Here is a 20,000-nt window from a genome sequence, read left to right as displayed (position 1 = left end):
TGGGGGCATTTCCAAACTGGATGTTGATTTGTGTTACAGTCAATTGCCTTGTTGTGACTTGGCATCCATCCTCCTAATTTATTTGTTTGCATCTGTAGGTGAAACTACTGTTTATGGTTAAACTGGCACATGTTTCAAAATGCCAGTAATTACTTTTATTTTTGTACTAAAGCTGATAATTACTGACATTTTGTACCAATAACTCAATTTCTTTAAATGTGACCCCTACTGCCAAAAGACAAACAAACAAACAAGATATTCCTGGGTTGGTTACACACACAATCATTATGATCATTATGGGGCTCTACCATATGAAATCATAACAACTTAAATTCTTTTAGTTGTTTAGTTATTCTTCACAGAAGAGATGACATCTATTCAGTGGACTGAGAAAATCTGGCATGCATTTGGCTTTTAAATTAAAAAAATATTCATGTACAGCTACATGTGTAAGTAAAATATGTACAGAAAATCAATTTTGATTATAGTTTTACAGTTTTTTAATAGGGTCAAGAACCTCTATGATAAGGACATCAGACAACAGGACATCACTGACTGGCTGATATCTGATTTTAATAAACCAGCACCGATACATCAGCAAGCCAACATAACTCTGACTGTAGCAGCAGTCCTGCAATAACTGTGAGAGTGATGCATACTGTTCTGGTTACACTGTTTAAACTGGTTTAAATGGTTTTGTTTGTTTCTTCAGTGGCAGACAACAAATTAGTGTTGATGGAACTCTGTATAAAAACTGGCAGTGTTGATTTGAACACTTGGAATTAAATTGACTACTGAGCTGGTTTTCAGTGTAACAGAAAACTAAATCACACACAGTGGGAACAGGCCATAAGCTATAATAGGCTTAGTATAAACTTAGTATAAACACAGACTCATGCTAAGTCCCAGTGAGAACATTAAAGGGTCCCGCTCCTTTATCATGCACTGTGAATACAAGTTGCAACACTGATTGCTGTGCTATTCATTTTTTTTTTTTTTTTTTTTTTTTTTTGTTTAAATGAATAGGAAATGCATTTCCCATCACTTCCCTGAGTGCCCGCTGATAAGTTGATGACCCATTTGACTTTTTTCCTGCTATTAGCGCCCTCCAGTGGACGTGTTGCGCCACTGAAAGGAACGTCCATGGGTACGTTTAGATTTCACCTGAATGGACCGTATTGCGGGGGGAAATGTAAATTACTCTCGCTTTGCCGAGCTGTTATCAAACGTTCACAATGAAAAATCATCATTATATTACAATCCATGGAGGAGTGTCTTACCTTATCATATTTTCTTTTGTCTCCTGTTGTATCAGGACTTATAGACTATTGATATAAAGCCTAAATATGCCCAACTTTCTACTATGTATTACAGGAGTGCATCTATTTGGATAAAGAAAATAAGTAGCCAATCGAAAAAAAAAATGTTAATTTGTTAATTATTACAGTATATGCTACTTCCTTCCATCCAAAGTGCGTGTATATCCTAAGAAACGGAGCAAAGCACTGTTGCCTTATCTTATATTAATCATTAGAATATCATACCAGTATCACAACAAAATTACAAGTCCCTATAGGACAGTAAGCAACTCCAGTAATTGGACTATAAAAATGTTACTGCAAGGGATAAAATGCCATAAGTTACACTCATGTCACCATGATGTATGACAGAGCACCATAGCCAGTCACTTTAGGAATATTGTAGCAGCGTTGTAGGTTACTCACTAGTGGGCCAGCCGCACAATCGGTATAAAGACACAGGCTGGTGATTCCTGTGGCAACATTTTTGTTTAGGGGCTCTGTGCTATTTGAGTGCTTCACAGCGGTTTTCAAACTCCACGCCTTGGCCCCACCCGGACATCCCCTCCTCTCCTGCCTCAACCCCTCCTCCTCCTCCTCCTCCTCCTCCTCCTCCTCCTCCTCCTCCTCTTCGCCACCGGAGAGCCGCCCCGCTGCCCGCCGCTCCGACCGGAGCCACAGTATGCGGACACCGGCCCCAGCGCTTCCACACTGGGAGACCCTGCCCTCGGTGAAACGGCGGCAGATGGCTCGTTTTTCGCGTGGTTTTGAATACTCATGGTAACTTCGGTTTTATTGCCATCTCGGCGTGTTTATTACTCATCTCCACCTGAAAACACCGTTCATACAGTGCAGGAGGCTCTAGGAGCGTGCAGGCGGACCGGGAGGGAACATCATGAAGTTGCAGGTCGCCCTCCTTCTCCTGTCGCTGTTGTGCCCGCTGTCTTTGGCCACCATTCCCGGTAAGAAAACTCTTTCCTATATGCATTTGTGAGTGCACTTTTTCCCATCAGATTTATCAGCCTCTAGAGTGCAGATTTACCCTGGAGCGCTAAGCAGCAACATCACAACGCATAGACCATGCAGTCTCATGACACCTCTTGATTAAAATTTAAATCAGCTGTCGCTCAGATCTCGTAAACCCAACAAGTAAAACATAGCTCTTTAGTCATTACCCAGGCTGTTCGAACTGTTTCTTACTTTAGTCGTAGTGAGGCGACTGCGTCCTCTGTAACTAAAATCGCGACAGCTGACTCATCAGAAGAAACTAAATGATGTCCATGGTCCATCGCCCTTTGCTCGATAATCTGAAAGGAGTAGGAATACTTTGACCTGAGGGAAAGCAACTTTTCTTTCTTTTCTCATTTAGTCCTACATCTGCTAGAGGACGGGTTGCCCAGTTATGAGGGAAACGAGTCAAGGGGTGGACGGGTGTAAAGTTTTGAGATATTTTCTTTCTTCAGTCTAATCGATAACAACAACTACTACAAAAATTATATCTCTATATTTTATTTAAATCTATCTATCTATCTATCTAGCATTTATTCGTTACTCTACTCGCTGCGTGGAAAATCGTCACAGTCTTGATCAGGTACGCATTGAGGCAGTGGTGCATTGAGCTGGAAGAAAGGTTTCTAATGCTAAAGCCCACTAGTCCAGATCTGTTTCTGCTGACTGACCGGGAAGGCTCGCCAGACAAAAAGGAACAGGTGTCGGATGTCAGTGCACAACTCTCAGCAACCTCCCTCCCACCGCTGAGTCATTAAAGGCAGACAGGGAGATGAAATTATCCAATAATTATTTGATGAGGCTTGTTTATGTTTGCTCTGTGATACTTTACTCTTCATTTTGATCCAACCCCAAGTGACCTATATCCTTCCGTGATGGTTGTGTCATACAGATGTTAAGCCAGAGGGGAGAGGAACAGGACTTAACACCTCCCCATCTCTCCTCCTATATCTCTCATACACAAACACACACGTTCTCGCACTTGATGTCCCGTCTGTCTGATATTTGCTGTGTCTTGTCAATATTCTGACCTTGGATGTCCCGAATGCAAAACATCAGGATACAGTTACTCTGTCTGTCCCTTCCATTTGCGACTCTCTGACACACTCCTCATCTCTTGTTCTAGCTCTCTACATCAGGGCCAAAACCACCATTTCAACATTTTGGGGGACAGATATTGAATTTGCTACTGAATTGCTAATATATTCCAGCAATATTGGGGGAATATATTAGCATCACCTGTTTGTCCACTGTGTCACTCAAATTAGATACAGTATGGCTCAAGCACAGAGCTGGAGGATTGAAGCTATATGAATAGTATCATTTGGCATGGTGCTTTTGACGAGGACCTGTTTTTATGCATGTAATAATTAGCTGGGCTTGGAGTCAGCCCATTTGATCCTCTCTTTTTGCACCAGTTCTCTTTTCCTACATCTTTTAATATAAGCTACCTGCTTTACTACTTTAATCCAAGCTACTGTTATGTCAAAGCATTGGTGGGTTATGCAATAGGACATTGGTAGTTGAAGATTTACAAATGAGTTTTCACAGCTTAATTTAGCAATATTTTTCTGACAGATAAGGCTGCTTATAGCCTTGTGGGTGAATCTGAAAGTTTAATAAATGTCTTATTTCCTAAAAATTACTACAAATCTGTTGCACTGTTTACCTCCATCATTCAATGAAAACAACACTTTTTTCACCTTGTGGCGGCATTGTAAATCCAATTTGTGTAAATGACAGGAATTAAGCTTTTTTCACTCAAAGGGAGAAACTGGTGTCAGCCTTTGCTTACACATGTGCTGCACACCCCTAGGAACCCATCACAATTCTCACATTAATGACCAATTTTTCTGTATTTTATCTGCTGTATGTCCTTTTTTCACCTTGTAAAGCAGTAATTATTAATGACCAGGGCCAGAGGGGTGGCAGAGGAAAAGTGGCGATGGTGGAATTTAGTCAGTGTGGTTGTGGTGGTAATCAATATGAAGCATCATAACAATGATCCATATTAAATTTCTTTTCCTACTCCAATACCAGCTCCAGGTGAGTTTGTGTCCCTGGCGGAAATGGAGGATGCCCTGCTCAGGAACCTTTTCCAGGGTTACCAGCGCTGGGTCAGACCCATCCAGCGTGCCAACGATACTGTTAAAGTTCGTTTTGGACTGAAGATCTCACAGCTGGTGGACGTGGTAAGGATGAACATGCGCACACACACACACACACACACACACACACACACACACACACACACACACACACAGACACACATTCCTTGTGCTTGTACTTCCTTTCCTTGTACTTCTATCTTTATGAGGAAATTTTACAGGCTGCATTCATTTCTAAGCCATAACCCTAAACCCTAACCATAACCCCAATCACAAACATTTCTACATTCAATAAATCAGACAGTCAATCCAGTTTATTTGTCACTCATATAAGATACAATTACAGTGAAATGTACTCCCAGCAAGTTAAAAAAGGATGGGAATAATAATAGCAATAAATATATGTGTGTTATTGTAGGAGAGGGGGGACAGTCTTAGCCGGAGGCCACATTTAGGATCCTGGCAGCCTGAGGGTAGAAGCTCTTCCTGAGCCTCTTAGTGCTGGCCTGGTGTATCCGATACCTTCTTTCCAACCACAGCACAGATAAAAAAAAAAAAAAAAAAGATATTTAATGAATCTCCTAGTCTTGTTCTTAAAGTGCCTGGTGTAAATATCCTTTAGGCAGGGTTGCCAAATGGCACTGCCCAGTAGTCCAGGACCCAGCCGGGTCAGGGCGAAATAAAAAGACACCACAGTTCTCAATATCCTGCTTGAAATGCGGTCAGGATCGTAGTTTATCCCCTCCACCATCACCTCGATGTTTACTCCAGTGTTTGCATTTGAAAACCTCATCTGGCAACAGAGACAGCAGGAGAGTGATGAGCTGACCATTTCCCATCCTGAGTGTCTCATAGTTATATGTTATCATTGTCCAATATTATTCTTAAAAAGTACAATGGATATTGTAAAAATAAGCAGCCCTCGAGGACATTCCTAAACTTAATTGTTGCTCTGACCTTAACATAGTAGTAGTTAAACTGAAACGCTAAAACCAGCCTAAGTCCTCAAACAATCTAAACCTAATCCTGACTCTAATCTTGGTCTAATCAAGTTCTAACTGTAAACTAGCCAGCCCCTTAAAGAAGTGAAGCCCTAAAGTAACCTCATCCCAAAGAGCTAAAGTACAAGAAAACACTCTCTATCACACACACGCACAAATTGTTAGAAACATGCTTGCATGCAGTATCGCTGGCATGCAAGCATAATAAGCACTCATACAGAAACACATAATGGTTATATGCATGTATTTGAATGCACAAGTCATTAAAAAAGGAAATCAAATCACTGGTGAACACATATGAAGGGAGAATGAAAAGATATGTACCATTGTATCGTTGAGACACTGTCGCTGTCCATGGTACTGAAACTCGAAGTCATTTTCAGTCAACAGATAGCCACAGCCTCACAGTGTGGAGCTGTCCGGGGTCCTGAAATAGATCTGAAACATTTCCTCCTATGTTCGACTCTCCATCCCCTCTCTCAAGGGTGTGCATTTAATATTTCAAAAGCTTGCTCTCATAGGTTGAGATGGTTTAGGTGTTCAAGAAGAGAAAACACAGAATGCTAATGGAACGGCCGGTCTTCTGTACTTGAAATATTAATTTCAGCCAGTTTAGATTTAACTCTTTGTCCTTCCAGCTGGTGCACACATGCTGTGCCTTCAAGTGTGGTCATGGACCAACAAAACAAAATAAAGATCTGGGTGAAGTTGATGATGCGTTAACTCCAAGTATGAGCCAGATTTGCCATTGGGGGTATCCCAGTATGTAGCTTTTCAGCAGAATATTTGTGAATAGGGTTGGTAAAGCAGAACAGATTTTAAACTGAAAGAGGAAGTGTGTGAGGTATGCATGTGTAGTCCCTATGTGTGCGTGAGAGAGAGATAGAGATATCAGGGAGAGCATGGACAGTGCAGCATATCTGTCTCCCCTGAGCCTCCCTCAGCTGTATTAGATTATGGTTCACCTCTGCTCTGTGTGATCACCAGGACATCTGACGCAGCGTGACAGCTGAGGCCTGGTCTGAAAAACACTGCACAGCTCACCCATTCTCAGTCTCTCTGTCCCCCTCTCTCTTTGCATATCTCTCTGCCTCCCCTGCCAAGTTTATCTCTCTATGTTTATCTCGCTCTCTTTCCCCTCGCGTTTTACCATCCCCATCATTCTCTATAGTGCCTTGCTCTATATTCACATTGTTCCTGCTTGGTCCACTGCACCCACGTCTGGTTTTATGTTCCTCTTCCTTGTTTGCTAAGGATGTGTCCCTGTGATGACTGAACAGGAAGATATGGTGCAGATGGGCAAATGAGATTCCATCTGATTCTGTGGAGGGGGAAAGGATGTGCAACGTCAGAGTACATTAGTCTTTTTTCAGCCAAGCTTTCTCCTCCAGTCTAATGTAATCAAATCGAATGCCGCTTTCACATCATGTCGGACAAAGCGGAAGAACAAAATGGCATCTTGTTGTTACACCTTGAAAGCGTTTATGTGCTTAACTCACTGGAAAACCCACATCCAAGATGGTTATTGCTTCATTAAAAAGTTACTTTAAAATCAACCATGTTCAAAATGCAGCATATATGTCTTGCCTTTTTTGAAAGGGGTTGACTGTATTAGTGCAAAAATGCAATTTTAATTATCTTGGACTGCTGCCATCTACAATTAAGCTAAATGGCAGCAGTTGAAGCCTACAAAAAACCCACATGTCCCACTTGTAACTTTCACTGGGAGTGTGAGATGAGTGTGTTTTTTCCAGGTGACAGCTTGTATTTAAATCTAAAATTACATGAATGCAACATTATTTTTCCTGCCTCTTTCCCAGCCTCTTGGTTTCTTCACTGTTTTCAAATCTCTCTACTTTGACCTTGTACTTTAGGATGAGAAGAACCAGCTGATGACGACTAATGTTTGGCTATGGCAGGTAAGGAAAAGACAAAAATATATAGACTCCACATAACTGGATTCTATTTAACCATCCATATAGAAAGGTGAAGATGGCACAAGCTAACAGAGGGGGACAGCTCCTCACTGGCCTTTCTGGAATTTATTTAATGAATTAATGTCATGATAGATAAGGACAAATCTGGTCGATATAAGCCAAGTGACATTGTTTGGGATGATCTGAAATGAGTGCTGCAATTAAAACTCACTGTACATTCATGAATAATATAACTGGGCACAATACTGCAGAGTACAGTTTTGTAGTACTGGCTCACTATCTGATAAAGGCACAGACAGCAATAATTCTGTTCAGCAGGAATGTAATAACATCCTGATTTACAGGGCTGATTATCCTTGGAAATGACACACATCCAAATACATTAAAATGAACACTAGTTCATCACTTTCTTTAACACTTTATTTCACACTTGTGTGCTCCGTTTGATAAATGTGAGCATGATTTATTATATAATGGAGTGAACTGTTTGTCTGTAGCATTTGGCCATCTGCTTTCCAAAACAGAATCAGACCATTTAATTTCCTCAACAAAAAAATCCATAAACTGTAAAAGCCTTTGTTTTTTTTTTTCCCTGTGGTCTGCTCAGTTTTAGTATTTAGCTAACTTCTGATGGGATCTGATTCTTAAGCAAGAGGCAATGAACTTATTAATGCTATTTGGTCCATTTCAATAGCTTAGAATCAGTACTAAAATCAGTAAGGTAGAAGCTGAATCATATAATGTCCTGTATTTGCACTGATCAGGAGTGGATTGACTACAAACTGCGATGGAATCCCGAGGACTACGGTGGGATCACCTCCATCAGAGTCCCATCTGAGACGATCTGGCTCCCGGACATAGTCCTCTATGAGAAGTATGACTACTAAATTGTACTATAAAAAAAAACAAACAAACAAAAAAAAAAAAAACAGCATATGCACATAAAAACAAACAAACAAACAAACAAACAAACAAACAAACAAACAAAAATGTAATGAAAATTTAATTTCCTCTCTATTCACAATTGTTAACATTAACAAAGGATAATAAGTGCAAAGAGCAATTGCTCAAAAATAGTTATTTAGGCAAAAAGAAATTCTTAATTCAAAACAATTGTTAGAAAGAGAGACACTAGATACTGTTTCTATATTTGCAGTTGTTTTATTTTTCTTAGGATGTATCCACTTGCAACAAGCTCTAAATACTGAGCCATGGCAATGTGAATATTGACTTGGTTGCAAAGTTTAGTATGGTCAAATTTAGCCCATTAACTTTGATTTTCTGAGTAATTCTAAAATATTTTAAATGTGATTCTGATTCTTGGTGAGAGTGAAACAGTAATTAGACCTCAAACCCACATTTCTGTGAAGCTTGACCTCTAATGGTAAAGAATAGGGAGTCTGGTCTTTGGTGATGGTCATGTCACCGCCTGTCGTACTCACCTGTGGTGACATCACCTGCCATCAATACCAGGCACCCTACTTTTCACCATTAGAGGTCAGGCATCACAAAGATTTGGTTTAGTTACTCTATTTGGAGATTTTCTCTGACCTTGCTCCACCTTTCTTCAGTGCTGATGGGAGGTTTGAAGGCTCCCTGATGACCAAAGCCATTGTCAAATTCAATGGAGCAATTACCTGGACACCACCTGCCAGTTATAAGTCCGCCTGCACCATGGATGTGACTTTCTTCCCCTTCGACCGCCAGAACTGTTCCATGAAGTTTGGCTCCTGGACCTATGATGGCAACATGGTGGACCTGGTTCTCATGGACAACCAGGTGGACCGGAAGGACTTCTTCGATAATGGAGAGTGGGAGATCCTCAGTGCCACTGGTGCCAAGGGGAACCGGAGGGATGGCTTGTATTCATACCCATTCATCACATATTCCTTCATTCTGAAGAGGCTGCCGTTGTTCTACACACTCTTCCTCATCATCCCTTGTTTGGGTTTATCCTTTCTGACTGTCCTGGTGTTTTACCTTCCTTCAGATGAAGGAGAGAAGCTGTCGCTCTCCACCTCTGTGCTAGTGTCGCTCACTGTGTTCCTCCTGGTCATAGAAGAGATCATTCCTTCTTCCTCCAAGGTCATCCCGCTCATAGGAGAGTACCTGCTCTTCATCATGATTTTCGTCACGCTCTCCATCATTGTCACTGTCTTTGTCATCAATGTGCACCACCGCTCCTCTGCCACCTACCATCCCATGTCTCCGTGGGTCCGCAGCCTCTTCCTCCAGAAGCTGCCGAGGATGCTCTGCATGCGTGGCCATACCGACCGCTACCACTATCCGGAGCTGGCCCCTGAAAGCCCTGAGCTGAAGTCCCGCTCTGGTGGTCGGAGGGGGGGCCAAAGAGCGAGTGGTGGAGCTCATGGACAGACCACCTCTGAGGGGAAAGAGGATGAGGCCTGGGCCACAATGTTAGAAAAGGCGACCTACTCAGTCCGTTACATCAGCAGACACATCCGCAAGGAGCACTTCATCCGTGAGGTTGGTTGAGCTGCATTAGATGAATGTACATTTTAGATTTTTTACAGTGGTGATCAGCTTATGCAGAACAGATCCAAACACAAGACAAAATGTATGAACAGGGACAGACAGCTAATAAGAAAGACAACATTTAAGTTTCCCACATCATTAGAATTGCAATCAGAGTTTTATATGTTGCAGTTATGCCATCTCTACAATTAGAATATTTTCTAATCTCTCCTAACTCACAGGTAGTACAAGACTGGAAGTTTGTGGCCCAGGTGTTGGACCGGATCTTCCTGTGGGCTTTCCTCACCGTCTCAGTGCTCGGCACCATCCTCATTTTCACTCCAGCTCTGCAGATGTTCCTGAAAATACCCCCTCCAACTGCAAGTGAGGATCCACCTTCAAACTAGAAGTAATATCCATATCTATTTAACATGCAAGTGATGGTCCACCTTCAAAATCTGAAGAAGAGGCACTCATTAGTGGCGCTTATTGAGCCTATACAATGACATATTGATTTTTATTTGGTTATTTGTATTTCCCAGACACAATATGTGAAATGTTGAGTAGTTCTCCAATTCTTGCAGGTGGTGTTGCCCCGTAGCTTAGATGACAACTGCTGACAGTGTTAATAAGTTAATTATATTGAACCCGAACGCTGCTTAGAATGAAAAACTGCTTATTTCAGTTTAATTGCTGAATCACACTCCAGATCCTGTTATTGACTCAATTACTGTTAATTTTTAGCTGACTACTTGGTTATTGATTTCAGCTATTTGACTGACTGAAGCAAGACACCATTTTCTCTTGCCTTCATTATTGTTTTTTTGCTTGTATTGCCTTTGATTTTATGTGTGTTGTGGACTTGTGCTGTTGTTTGTAATGTGTCAGTTTTATTCACCTGGCTGCAAAAATAGTTTCTCCGTGGGGATAATAAATTTAAAATCATTTGGACATTTTTTCTCATTGTGTTACAATGCACAGTGATGAAAAATGACCTACTAAATTGCAGAAAGTTAAAATACTCTTAATAATTTGCTTGGTGCATAATTAACATAAATGGAAACACTGACACAATATTGAGACACAATATACTGACACAATATTATGCGGGGGTTGTTCTAATTATCACTTTTCAAAAGCACAAATTAATTCTTAGGTACATTTTAGTGGTATAGTATAAAACAAGGAAAACAATCCTGCAAGTTACCAACAACAGTTAAACTACCTGCACATTCCTTATGAGATGCTTTACATCTTTGCAAATCTTTGAAGTTTCAAAGTTAGCCTAAGTTTGGGGAATGATGGCAGCATCCACTGACTGGTTGATCAGAGCTGTATTTGTACGGTTGTATCTGGGGATCTAATTACAGAGTGGTCGTCCTTTATTCAGCTTGTTCTGTTTTTTGTTGTTGAAAATTATGTCCCAGTCTGTCTCACTATTTTACCAGCCTCAAATGTAAAATTCGCTATAGTTTTGGACACTGCGCAGATATTGCATTACAAACTATATAATGCCAAATCTCAATGAATAATTGAAAACTTGACATTTTAATTTCTTATTAATCTCTTAAAAATAATAACTCTATGGAAATTTTGTCATAAACTTTTAAGTGACTTGCACCATACAATCCCCAAAGCCATTTCTCCTGTTGTCCAGATGTCTCTAATCACAATAATAAATTTGTTTTCAAATACACGCTGTCTGTAATTTCTCATAATTATTGGCCTGTTCACCTACTTCATTCAAAAATGTAGTTATTCTTAGTCCTACATGCCAGGGGTATTAAATCAAAAACTGACAGGCTCCCGCCACACAGCTTACTGGCATAATTTGCCGCTATTCACATTATTTGATTCATGCATGTTTAACAAAGATATTGAGTGAAGCCGACTAGATTTGCCTAAAAGAAGGATTAATGCGTTTAACATACAGCATTTTTGGAAAGTCAGAATGTTATGGTTATTTCCTATATGTGATTTAGAATTGAATAAATGTATTTGCATGTAATGGAATTGACCAAGTGCTGATTGAATTTTACTTCACTCCAAAATTGGTCGTGCAAGTGTCAAAAACACAAGAACAGCGTTGCTTCATGTTATATAAGCAGTGCTCTAACATTTCAGCACCCACCAGTCTCACTTTAACAGATACAGCATGTATCCTTCACCAGTGGTTTCTTTACAGTTGTTGACATGAGATTATGCTTATTAAACCTTACATAACCCATTTACATTGCCTGTTGTAAAGTAGCAGCTCCTGCTTGTTATGACTTATTCATCCATGTCAAGCATTACTTCAAGGTTCCTTTGCAATGCTGCATCCATGTCGGCTTCATAAAGCAAATATAAAATGAAGCACAGACGAGAATTTTGTTCACACAAAGTCATGTTTGTTGGAGGAGTTGGTTGGAGAAAGGAAATGCCCACAGAAAACTGAAAGCACCACCCTGTGGTAAACGATAGAGATGACAAAAGCATAGTTTGAACAAATAAGAGAGGGTGCAATACAAGCAGCTTTCCTTTTTCCTCGTCTGCTGATAAAAATATAAAAATAAAAAATAAGTTGTTTTGCCCCCTCTCCAGCTTCATAGTCCACATGCTGTCTTCCTTTTCCTGCATTCACTTCCCTACAAATTCTCCCTCCTTAGAAGCTGACCCACAAAACTCATCTGTGTAAGGCCTTGGCATCACATGAAAGATTTGTCACCCACATCTTTTAATGGATCTAACATGAAAGACAGATCAGGATTCCTTTTATTTGTGTCATCCCGTACAGAATATTATTAGAACAACAAAGACAACAGATGTCCACGAAAGCGGATGAGAGTCCTCACAATTTTCTTTGACGGTCAAGTCTTTAGTGAGGTGCCCAAAACCTCCTGTGTTCAGAAAATATTTTCCTTTGCTGTATGTTGAATATGAGATTACTCACCAAGCAAAATACAAAATCACACATTTATTAGCCTAGCATAGATAAATGGCAGGCTATTTTAACCTCTTCCACCTCCCCTTTTTAAATCCATATTTTCTGGGGGCCGGGGGACCTTGAGAGGAAGATAAATGGTCAACAGTAGACGCCAAATAGAAGTGGTATTCATCATCTGAAAGCTGGGAACATGAAGTACATTTTGAGATGCAGCTCAGGACTGTGTGTTATTCTATGTTGAACTGTAAACTGTTGACTGTTATTCTGGTCATAAATCTGTAATAAACATCGTGTTTTGGTTAAGCACTTATTTATTTATTAAGAGTATAAAAGGGTTAGAACATGTTGATACCATTTGTTATACAAATTTGGTGCAAAATCTAACCATTTTTGACCACATGAAAATTACCAGAAAATGTTCTAAAATCTCTCCACATTACCACATTAAGACACCAAGACCTGGAGGAACACAATAGAGAAATTCATGCTTTGATTTGGTGTCATACTGCATAATGGTGTATTTTCTTTTCCTTTGACACTTGACATTTGACTTTTGACATTTGGAGATTTCTGTAAGAATTGCATTTTTCTGCAATTGGATAGCAAGCATTCTGTTCTGGAAATTGCTCAGAAATTCCCCCTTATTGTCAATAAAACTAGAAACTAAACTGGAAAAGTAGACATCCTGTGAATGTCCTTGCTCTCTAGTTTTTGGTTGTGAAGGTTCAGGAGGCTGTGTTTATCCTAGAGGTCTTACTCCAGTGAAATGGTTGCTATCAGGGCCAACATCATCACACATTAATCAAATGTGACTCATTGAATCCACAAGAATCTCAGCTTTCCAGTCAAACCCAATTTCTGCAGCTCCAAGACTGTTTAAGCCCCAGTCTGCACAAATACACCATTTTACAACTGGCCAAAAGAACACATTTGGACTGCATGGTTTGTGGCTCAAACTTCATGGGATTAGCAGAAGGTGGGCATGTCTGAGTCGTGGCTGCCCAGAGAACCCATTTTCACTCAGATATGTGGAGGTCAGAGGTCAGGGGACCCCTTTGAAAATGGCCATGACAGTGTTTCCCTTGCAAAAATTTTGCCTCATTTAGTAGCAATATTCAGCCCCCTTGCCTATCAGTGGATTTCTTAGGTCGTCTAGTTTCATATGATACCAGTATCACACTACAGCCTCTGAGAGACAACATGTCAGCTGAGATTCTCAGCGACCGGAGTTTTAAGAGGTTAAAGTCAATGATGTGCTAAATACTGATTTATGCTACAGTTCATGTTAAACGTGCAAATGCTGCACTTCATGTAAATACATTACACCTCTCACATCCTGTTAACATAGCTTGATGATGTTGAGTTGGCAAAATATATTAATATAACAAATTATGTGATTGTTGTTCCCACTGTTTCTCTGAGAAAGTTTCATGCCAATCTAATTCCTTTTAACTGTGCGACTGAACAGTTGTTTTTATTCTAACTGTACAAGTGCTTATCTGATCTATTTATTTTAAGTACATAACTTCATATTTTCTGTTATTTAACTGCATAACTGCATATTTTGTTTTTTGTTTTGTTTACTTTACTACTCATGTTGTATTTGTAAAGCACTTTGTAACTACCGTTTCAAGAAGTGCTATATAAATAAAGTTAATTATTAATATTGTTGGTGGTGTTAAGCTATTATTTTTTTCAAACTACACATAATTGCAAAAAAATGCATCTCTTTCTGAAATAAGTGTGTGGGAGAAGCTCAAACAGCCTACATGACTATTTATTCCTCCTCACCCGGTAGAAGAACATTAGTGAGAGAAGATGTGAGCCACAACCATTTTGGTGGGTGTGTATTGTTTTTATTTTCACAGTGACTTCCCATCTTCTCACTGCTCATCTTTCATTCATCAGCGTCGACCGGTCTGGCTGTCCAGGTGAGCACGAGCGTTTCGTAGCATCTCCATATACAGCTTGTTGTTTTCACTGCAACATAAACAGGCAGCATATCATGAAAATATGTCACATATCAGATATGGAATGTGCTGTTTCAACTGTTTGAAAGAAGTAGCAGCTTGATTGCACAAATGGTTTGACAGCACATGCAGTTTACCGCACTTTTTCAAGGGCAATACTTAAAGCTGCAATAGGAAACTTTGCACATTGGCAGCTGCAAATGGCAGCAAAGATAATTTTTCACCAGCACAGAGAAACATTACTGTGTGTTATGAGGTGCTGAGAGAATGTAGGGTTTAATTTCAGCAAAAGTATGCAGGCATATTATTTTAGCCTCCTGCAAAAGATACCAAAGGGTCAAGAGAGGAAAAAGATCTAACAATGAATGTAGCTTTCTCTGGATGGAGCGCTTGCTACTGTTTCGGAAACAGTTTTTAAAGCTGTCACATTTCTAAAGATTCATCACTTCATGTCTGTGGAGCAGTGACTATATCCAATATTCACTTTAGCAAACCAAGTGAATCTATCACACTGACTTCAGAGGGAATATGCTGGTCTTCTTTGCAGTCGCTCTTTGTGATTTCAACAGATGAGACTGATGTAATTTCTTGTAAAAAATATTGCCTGATACAGCTTTAAATCCTTAGTGGTTAAAATGCCAGCATGTTTAGATAACACTGTAGAGCTGTTACACAGTCAGCTGGAAAGATGATGAATGCTGCCTCATGTTTACATGTGGTTTGGTGATGGAACATAGCACTGCTCTGTTAGCATATACCACTTCAGGTCTGTCTGGGTTTGCCCAAAATAAAGAGCATGGACTGACAACAGATTTTACCCTCTGACATATGAATAAATGAATTTGCTTTCTTTCAAAAACATGGGAAAAATGTGATGAACAAATTAGCAAGAAACTAGTAAAAAAAAGTTAAAAGAAAATGAAATTAGTTAAAATTTCTACTCAGTTTGTAGACAAATTAGTAAAAATTAGTAAAATAATAATAATAATAATAATAATAATAACAATAACAATAACAATAACAACAACAACAATAATAATAATAGTAAAATACAAGAAAATGGCCTGAACATCAGCAGAAAATTCAGCAAGAAAAATTACAAGACAATGAAAACTAGCAATAGAAAAAAATTAGAATATAGTTTTTATATTATAATTATATTGTAATTTTAAAACAGCATTACAAGAAAAATTACCATCAAGTTACCACCAAAAATGTATTAAAAAACAAACAAACAAAAAAGTCACCAAAATGACAATGAAAATTGTAAAAACATTACAAGAAAAACAAAAATTGTGTTCAGAAGTTGAAATCAACTTCTGAGCCTATGTTGATCTAGTCATGGTAAAACAAACAAGCCTCAGAATGATTTTTTTTTTCCTTGGACCCCCAAACGTCAAAGAGGCTCTGACTGTAAGGTGCCTTGGATGAAAACATCCAGCAGATGGCATGTTAGCTGTCTAGATGTTCTGCTGGTGGTAATGATGTCACTCACGTTGCCACAGAGCGGTCGAACATCAGGGCGCTCATGTCCATGTAGTACTGAGCATCTGTTCGGAGAGCAGTCCAGTACTCGTTAGCCTGGCAAAGAGACACAATGTCACAGAAAATTCTCTCTCAGGGTTGACAAAGTCTTGGCGTGTACAGGTAAGACACAAATGAAACGTTAAACAGTCTGACCAAAGTAACACTGACAGGCACACCTGCACAGTACATAACAGATAACACAGCACCCTGTCACCTGCTCTTGGATGGTATAACCCCACTGGTTCTGAGAATGGTTTGGATCCCAGTATCCTGCCTGTCTCTTCAGCCTGATAAATCGCTTGGCCTCCTCTTCCTTCATGAATGGGGCAGCAAAAACCCCTGATCATGATGGCAAAAACAGATTTAAATCAGACAAACAATCAAACAGAAAACCTGGAGGCATTAACAGGACTCCAGAGGAAAGGATCACATGTCATACTTCCTTGCAAATCTCATTTAAAAATGAGAAAAACTTCAGTCCTTTACATATATTGAAAGCACAGCATAGTTGGAGACATCCTGGTATAATGGTTTATAATAGTTGTGCATTATACAGGCAGAGCAATCCAAAAATTATTCAAAGCAAAGACATACTAAATTGTGGACTATTCCACTGGATTATATAATCCTTTCTGCTTTAAGCAAGCAGAGAGTGATCAAATTACACTATGACACCCTGACCAAGAAACACCAACTCATTTAAATTAAACACAGTTTAGACTAAAGAAAATCTATTTCCATCGTCATGATAAAAGACTGACTTACCGCTGACAAGAGCAACCAGAATCACAAATTTCATGTTTCTGTATTGAAAAAAATAAATATTTACATGCATTTGATTAAGATTAGATTAGATTAGATTAGATTAGATTAGATTAGATTAGATTAGATTCACTTTACTGAACCCAAAGGAAACTGCAGTTTCTTATAACTCATAGTAAGGACACAGTATAAAAGCAACAGCATAAAAAAAATTGTGATCTTATAATAAAAAAACATAGACACAAGAGCACACAGACACAGAATCACAGATTCCTCAACACACAATAATAATAAAAATTACAACTGTCTACCTGTGACTGAGTAAAACTCAAAAGATGTATGATTCATCTCAGGAATAAGAGAAACCAATAAACCATGACACAGGCTATTCTTCGACATAAACAGTGCTGTGAACGATTTATGAACGATTAATGCACACATGTTCAAAACTTGAGCAAAAAGAAGCAGAAATTGGGGGTTTACCTGCAGCTTGAGCTGTGAGCCGAGTGTCTGAGCTCCTGCAGACTTCAGAATCTCTCAGTTGAATGTGAAAAGGAACAAGAGCTTCTTTCACAGGGTTTACCTTCAGCCCGAGAGAGGAATGCAAGGCATCAAGCGTCAGGCCGGCCATAGGTAACCACTCACTTTAGTGCCAGAGCTCTGACAGGATACACACGCACACACACACACACACACACATGCACGCACACGCACACACACACTCTCTGGTGCCTCCACTGGAACAAGTCAGGCACTGAGGCTCAACATAGAGGCGGGTCTGTGTCGACTGTCAGTTTGACTGTAAACAAATTCCAGGGAGACTTTTTTATTTCATTTGGACAAACACAATTCTCAGTATTTGCCGCTCATAATTTATTTTTCAAGCAGTGACAACAATGTCATATGCCAAGGAATGGGACACATGATACTTTTTGGAAAGTAAACTCAGTTAAAAACAAGGAAAAAGTTCAATAATTCAGTCATTCTTTCATTCATAATCATTTCGTTTCTTCATTTTCGTGAATAAAAAGAATTCAAAGGAGAAAAAAAATACCTTATTATCCAAATATTTTACATCTTCCATGAAAAAAGGAGCAGGAAGAGGACATCCATATATTACCTGCCCCTCTCTTGAAAATAATAGAGATAAGATAAATGAAGATGGCTTGACCAGTTTACAATATGGCCCATATCAGTCCTTCCTTTGCCATTTTTTTCTATAAAATAAGAGTTGTTACCATACAAAAATACTTAATATTGGTTATTATCATTTAGTTAATCTTTTAGTTTATACTATTCAATTATCCCTCCTTTCATTTCCTTTTAAACTAGATGACACTCATTTCACTGCATACTGAAATACACATCTGTTTCAGAATGATTATATTTAATTTTTTAAAGTTATGTATTCTTCTATCATCATGATCGTCTTGTCACGGTATGAATAACTTTTAATATTTCCGAGAAGTAAACAGTATTTTTTACATATTATTATACATAATTATCAAGGTTGTAATTTTAGTCAGATCTTCTTTTTGTAGCAGTAGTTTTTGCCTTGATGAAAAAGTTATTGGTTTTATCTGTGAAACTCTCTATATTTATAATTTGTTTAGCTCTTTTCTGTAATATAGAAATTGGGTTCATATTAAAAACAATAACTATTCTTCACACAAGATCACTGCCATTTTTGACAATTTTGTTTTAATATGGTCACAATGAGGTTTCTGGGTAAACTGGAGCTGGATGATCTATTTTACACCTAAAATCTAATCTCAAATACTCAAAATACTGTAAATTTAGTTTTGCTTAAATTCAGTGATAACTGATTTCAATCAAATCACCTCTTAATTTTTTGAACATTTCCTCTGCCTTAACATCAATGACCCCAGTGAAATCCACAATACCACAAGTCATAGTATGAGCAAATATATATATATATATATATATATATATTTGAATGACATGTGAATGAAGTCAGAGATGATCATAACCTTGTTAAGCCATCTTACATTTTTGAAGTGTAAACAGTCACACACAAGTTTAGCCAATACTGAAGATAGCTATTGTGCAAAAGTGCTGAACAGCTCATCTAATCGAGTCTGTATTGTATGAATTCCTTACAAAGCTTGAGGAGGTCAGTGAGCAACCCTTTTTCAGTATTTGATGAAAGTGAATAAATATTGGTTTCTAGAGTTCTGTGAATTGTGCATTTGAGTGCTGTGGTGCATAAATAGGGACCTCATGCTGGCTGATTATCACTTTTTCTTCCTTTTAGGAATTATTATACGCATTTCTTAAATTAACACCATTGTGATAAAAGCTCAAACCTGACACAACAAAGAGCAACAGAGAACAAAGAGAAAGGGAGAGTGAGAATTGGTACTATTATAGTTGTTATTGATGCTGCCGCTGCTGTTTGGCCTTTTGGGGGGAAAAAAAAATCCAAGCAATGCAAGGTATTGGAGAACCAAAATGGTAAATTCTTTATGTTTTGCTGTTCTGGCATATGAACTTGTATTGCAAGAAAATGAAGGTCCTACAACATGGACTGAGGAAAATAATTTTGCATGCTGTAGATTGACATTTCCTCCACTGGGTGGTGCACAATCACTGCTGCTGGACCCTTCTCAGAGTCTAAGCACAGCACACAATCTCTGCACAAAAAAAAAAACAAAAAAACAAAAACATTCTTAAGTTGACTTGTTTTTTCAGAATTTGCTGGACTTTTAGAAAGCAAAATCATATGACCAATAATTTAAAGAGACACTGCACAGATTACAGGAGGACAGCATAATATGTTTTGGACATAAAATCAGGAAAAATATACACAGAAGGCATAATCCAAGAAAAGTGTGCACTGTAGATGATTCTGAAGCCTTGTTTCTATGCATTCAAGGAAGAGTTGTCAAAACTTTTCAGAGTGGTTCCCTCAAGTGTCGGTTTACATCTCTCCAGTTAAGGTCACGCATTAAATCTCTCATCCTTTAA

The 20,000-nt window shown here is 38.9% G+C and overlaps 2 protein-coding genes across 2 annotated transcripts; one reads left to right on the top strand and one right to left on the bottom strand.

Annotated features, from left to right (window-relative positions):
• Positions 1-1,955: 1,955 nt before the first annotated feature.
• On the top strand, positions 1,956-11,523 carry LOC115366387 (neuronal acetylcholine receptor subunit non-alpha-3-like). Its single transcript, XM_030061805.1, has 6 exons — positions 1,956-2,260; positions 4,347-4,498; positions 7,290-7,334; positions 8,117-8,226; positions 8,924-9,839; positions 10,070-11,523. Exons 1-6 carry the CDS (start codon positions 2,194-2,196, stop codon positions 10,232-10,234), a joined length of 1,455 nt encoding a protein of 484 aa, XP_029917665.1. The 5' UTR covers positions 1,956-2,193; the 3' UTR covers positions 10,235-11,523.
• Positions 11,524-14,607: 3,084 nt separating this feature from the next.
• Positions 14,608-17,549, bottom strand: LOC115366388 (uncharacterized protein C3orf85-like). Its single transcript, XM_030061806.1, has 5 exons — positions 17,496-17,549; positions 17,016-17,053; positions 16,465-16,589; positions 16,219-16,304; positions 14,608-14,733 (listed from the first exon to the last, which is right to left on the bottom strand). The coding sequence occupies exons 2-5, from the start codon at positions 17,047-17,049 to the stop codon at positions 14,658-14,660; spliced, it is 321 nt and encodes a 106-aa protein (XP_029917666.1). The 5' UTR covers positions 17,050-17,053; positions 17,496-17,549; the 3' UTR covers positions 14,608-14,657.
• Positions 17,550-20,000: the final 2,451 nt, after the last annotated feature.

This window comes from Myripristis murdjan, chromosome 10 (genome assembly GCF_902150065.1).
Source record: "Myripristis murdjan chromosome 10, fMyrMur1.1, whole genome shotgun sequence".
NCBI lineage: Eukaryota > Metazoa > Chordata > Actinopteri > Holocentriformes > Holocentridae > Myripristis > Myripristis murdjan.
This window is presented reverse-complemented; position numbering and strand designations above follow the sequence as displayed.

Coding starts and splice junctions, on each gene's coding strand:
- LOC115366387 (XM_030061805.1), top strand. CDS start 2,194: ATGAAGTTGCAGGTCGCCCTCCTTCTCCTGTCGCTGTTGTGCCCGCTG. Junction 2,261..4,346: donor GTCTTTGGCCACCATTCCCG/GTAAGAAAACTC, acceptor CTCCAATACCAG/CTCCAGGTGAGTTTGTGTCC. Junction 9,840..10,069: donor AGGAGCACTTCATCCGTGAG/GTTGGTTGAGCT, acceptor CCTAACTCACAG/GTAGTACAAGACTGGAAGTT.
- LOC115366388 (XM_030061806.1), bottom strand. CDS start 17,049: ATGAAATTTGTGATTCTGGTTGCTCTTGTCAGCG. Junction 16,590..17,015: donor TCTGGTTGCTCTTGTCAGCG/GTAAGTCAGTCT, acceptor CATCATGATCAG/GGGTTTTTGCTGCCCCATTC. Junction 16,305..16,464: donor GTTATACCATCCAAGAGCAG/GTGACAGGGTGC, acceptor TCTCTTTGCCAG/GCTAACGAGTACTGGACTGC.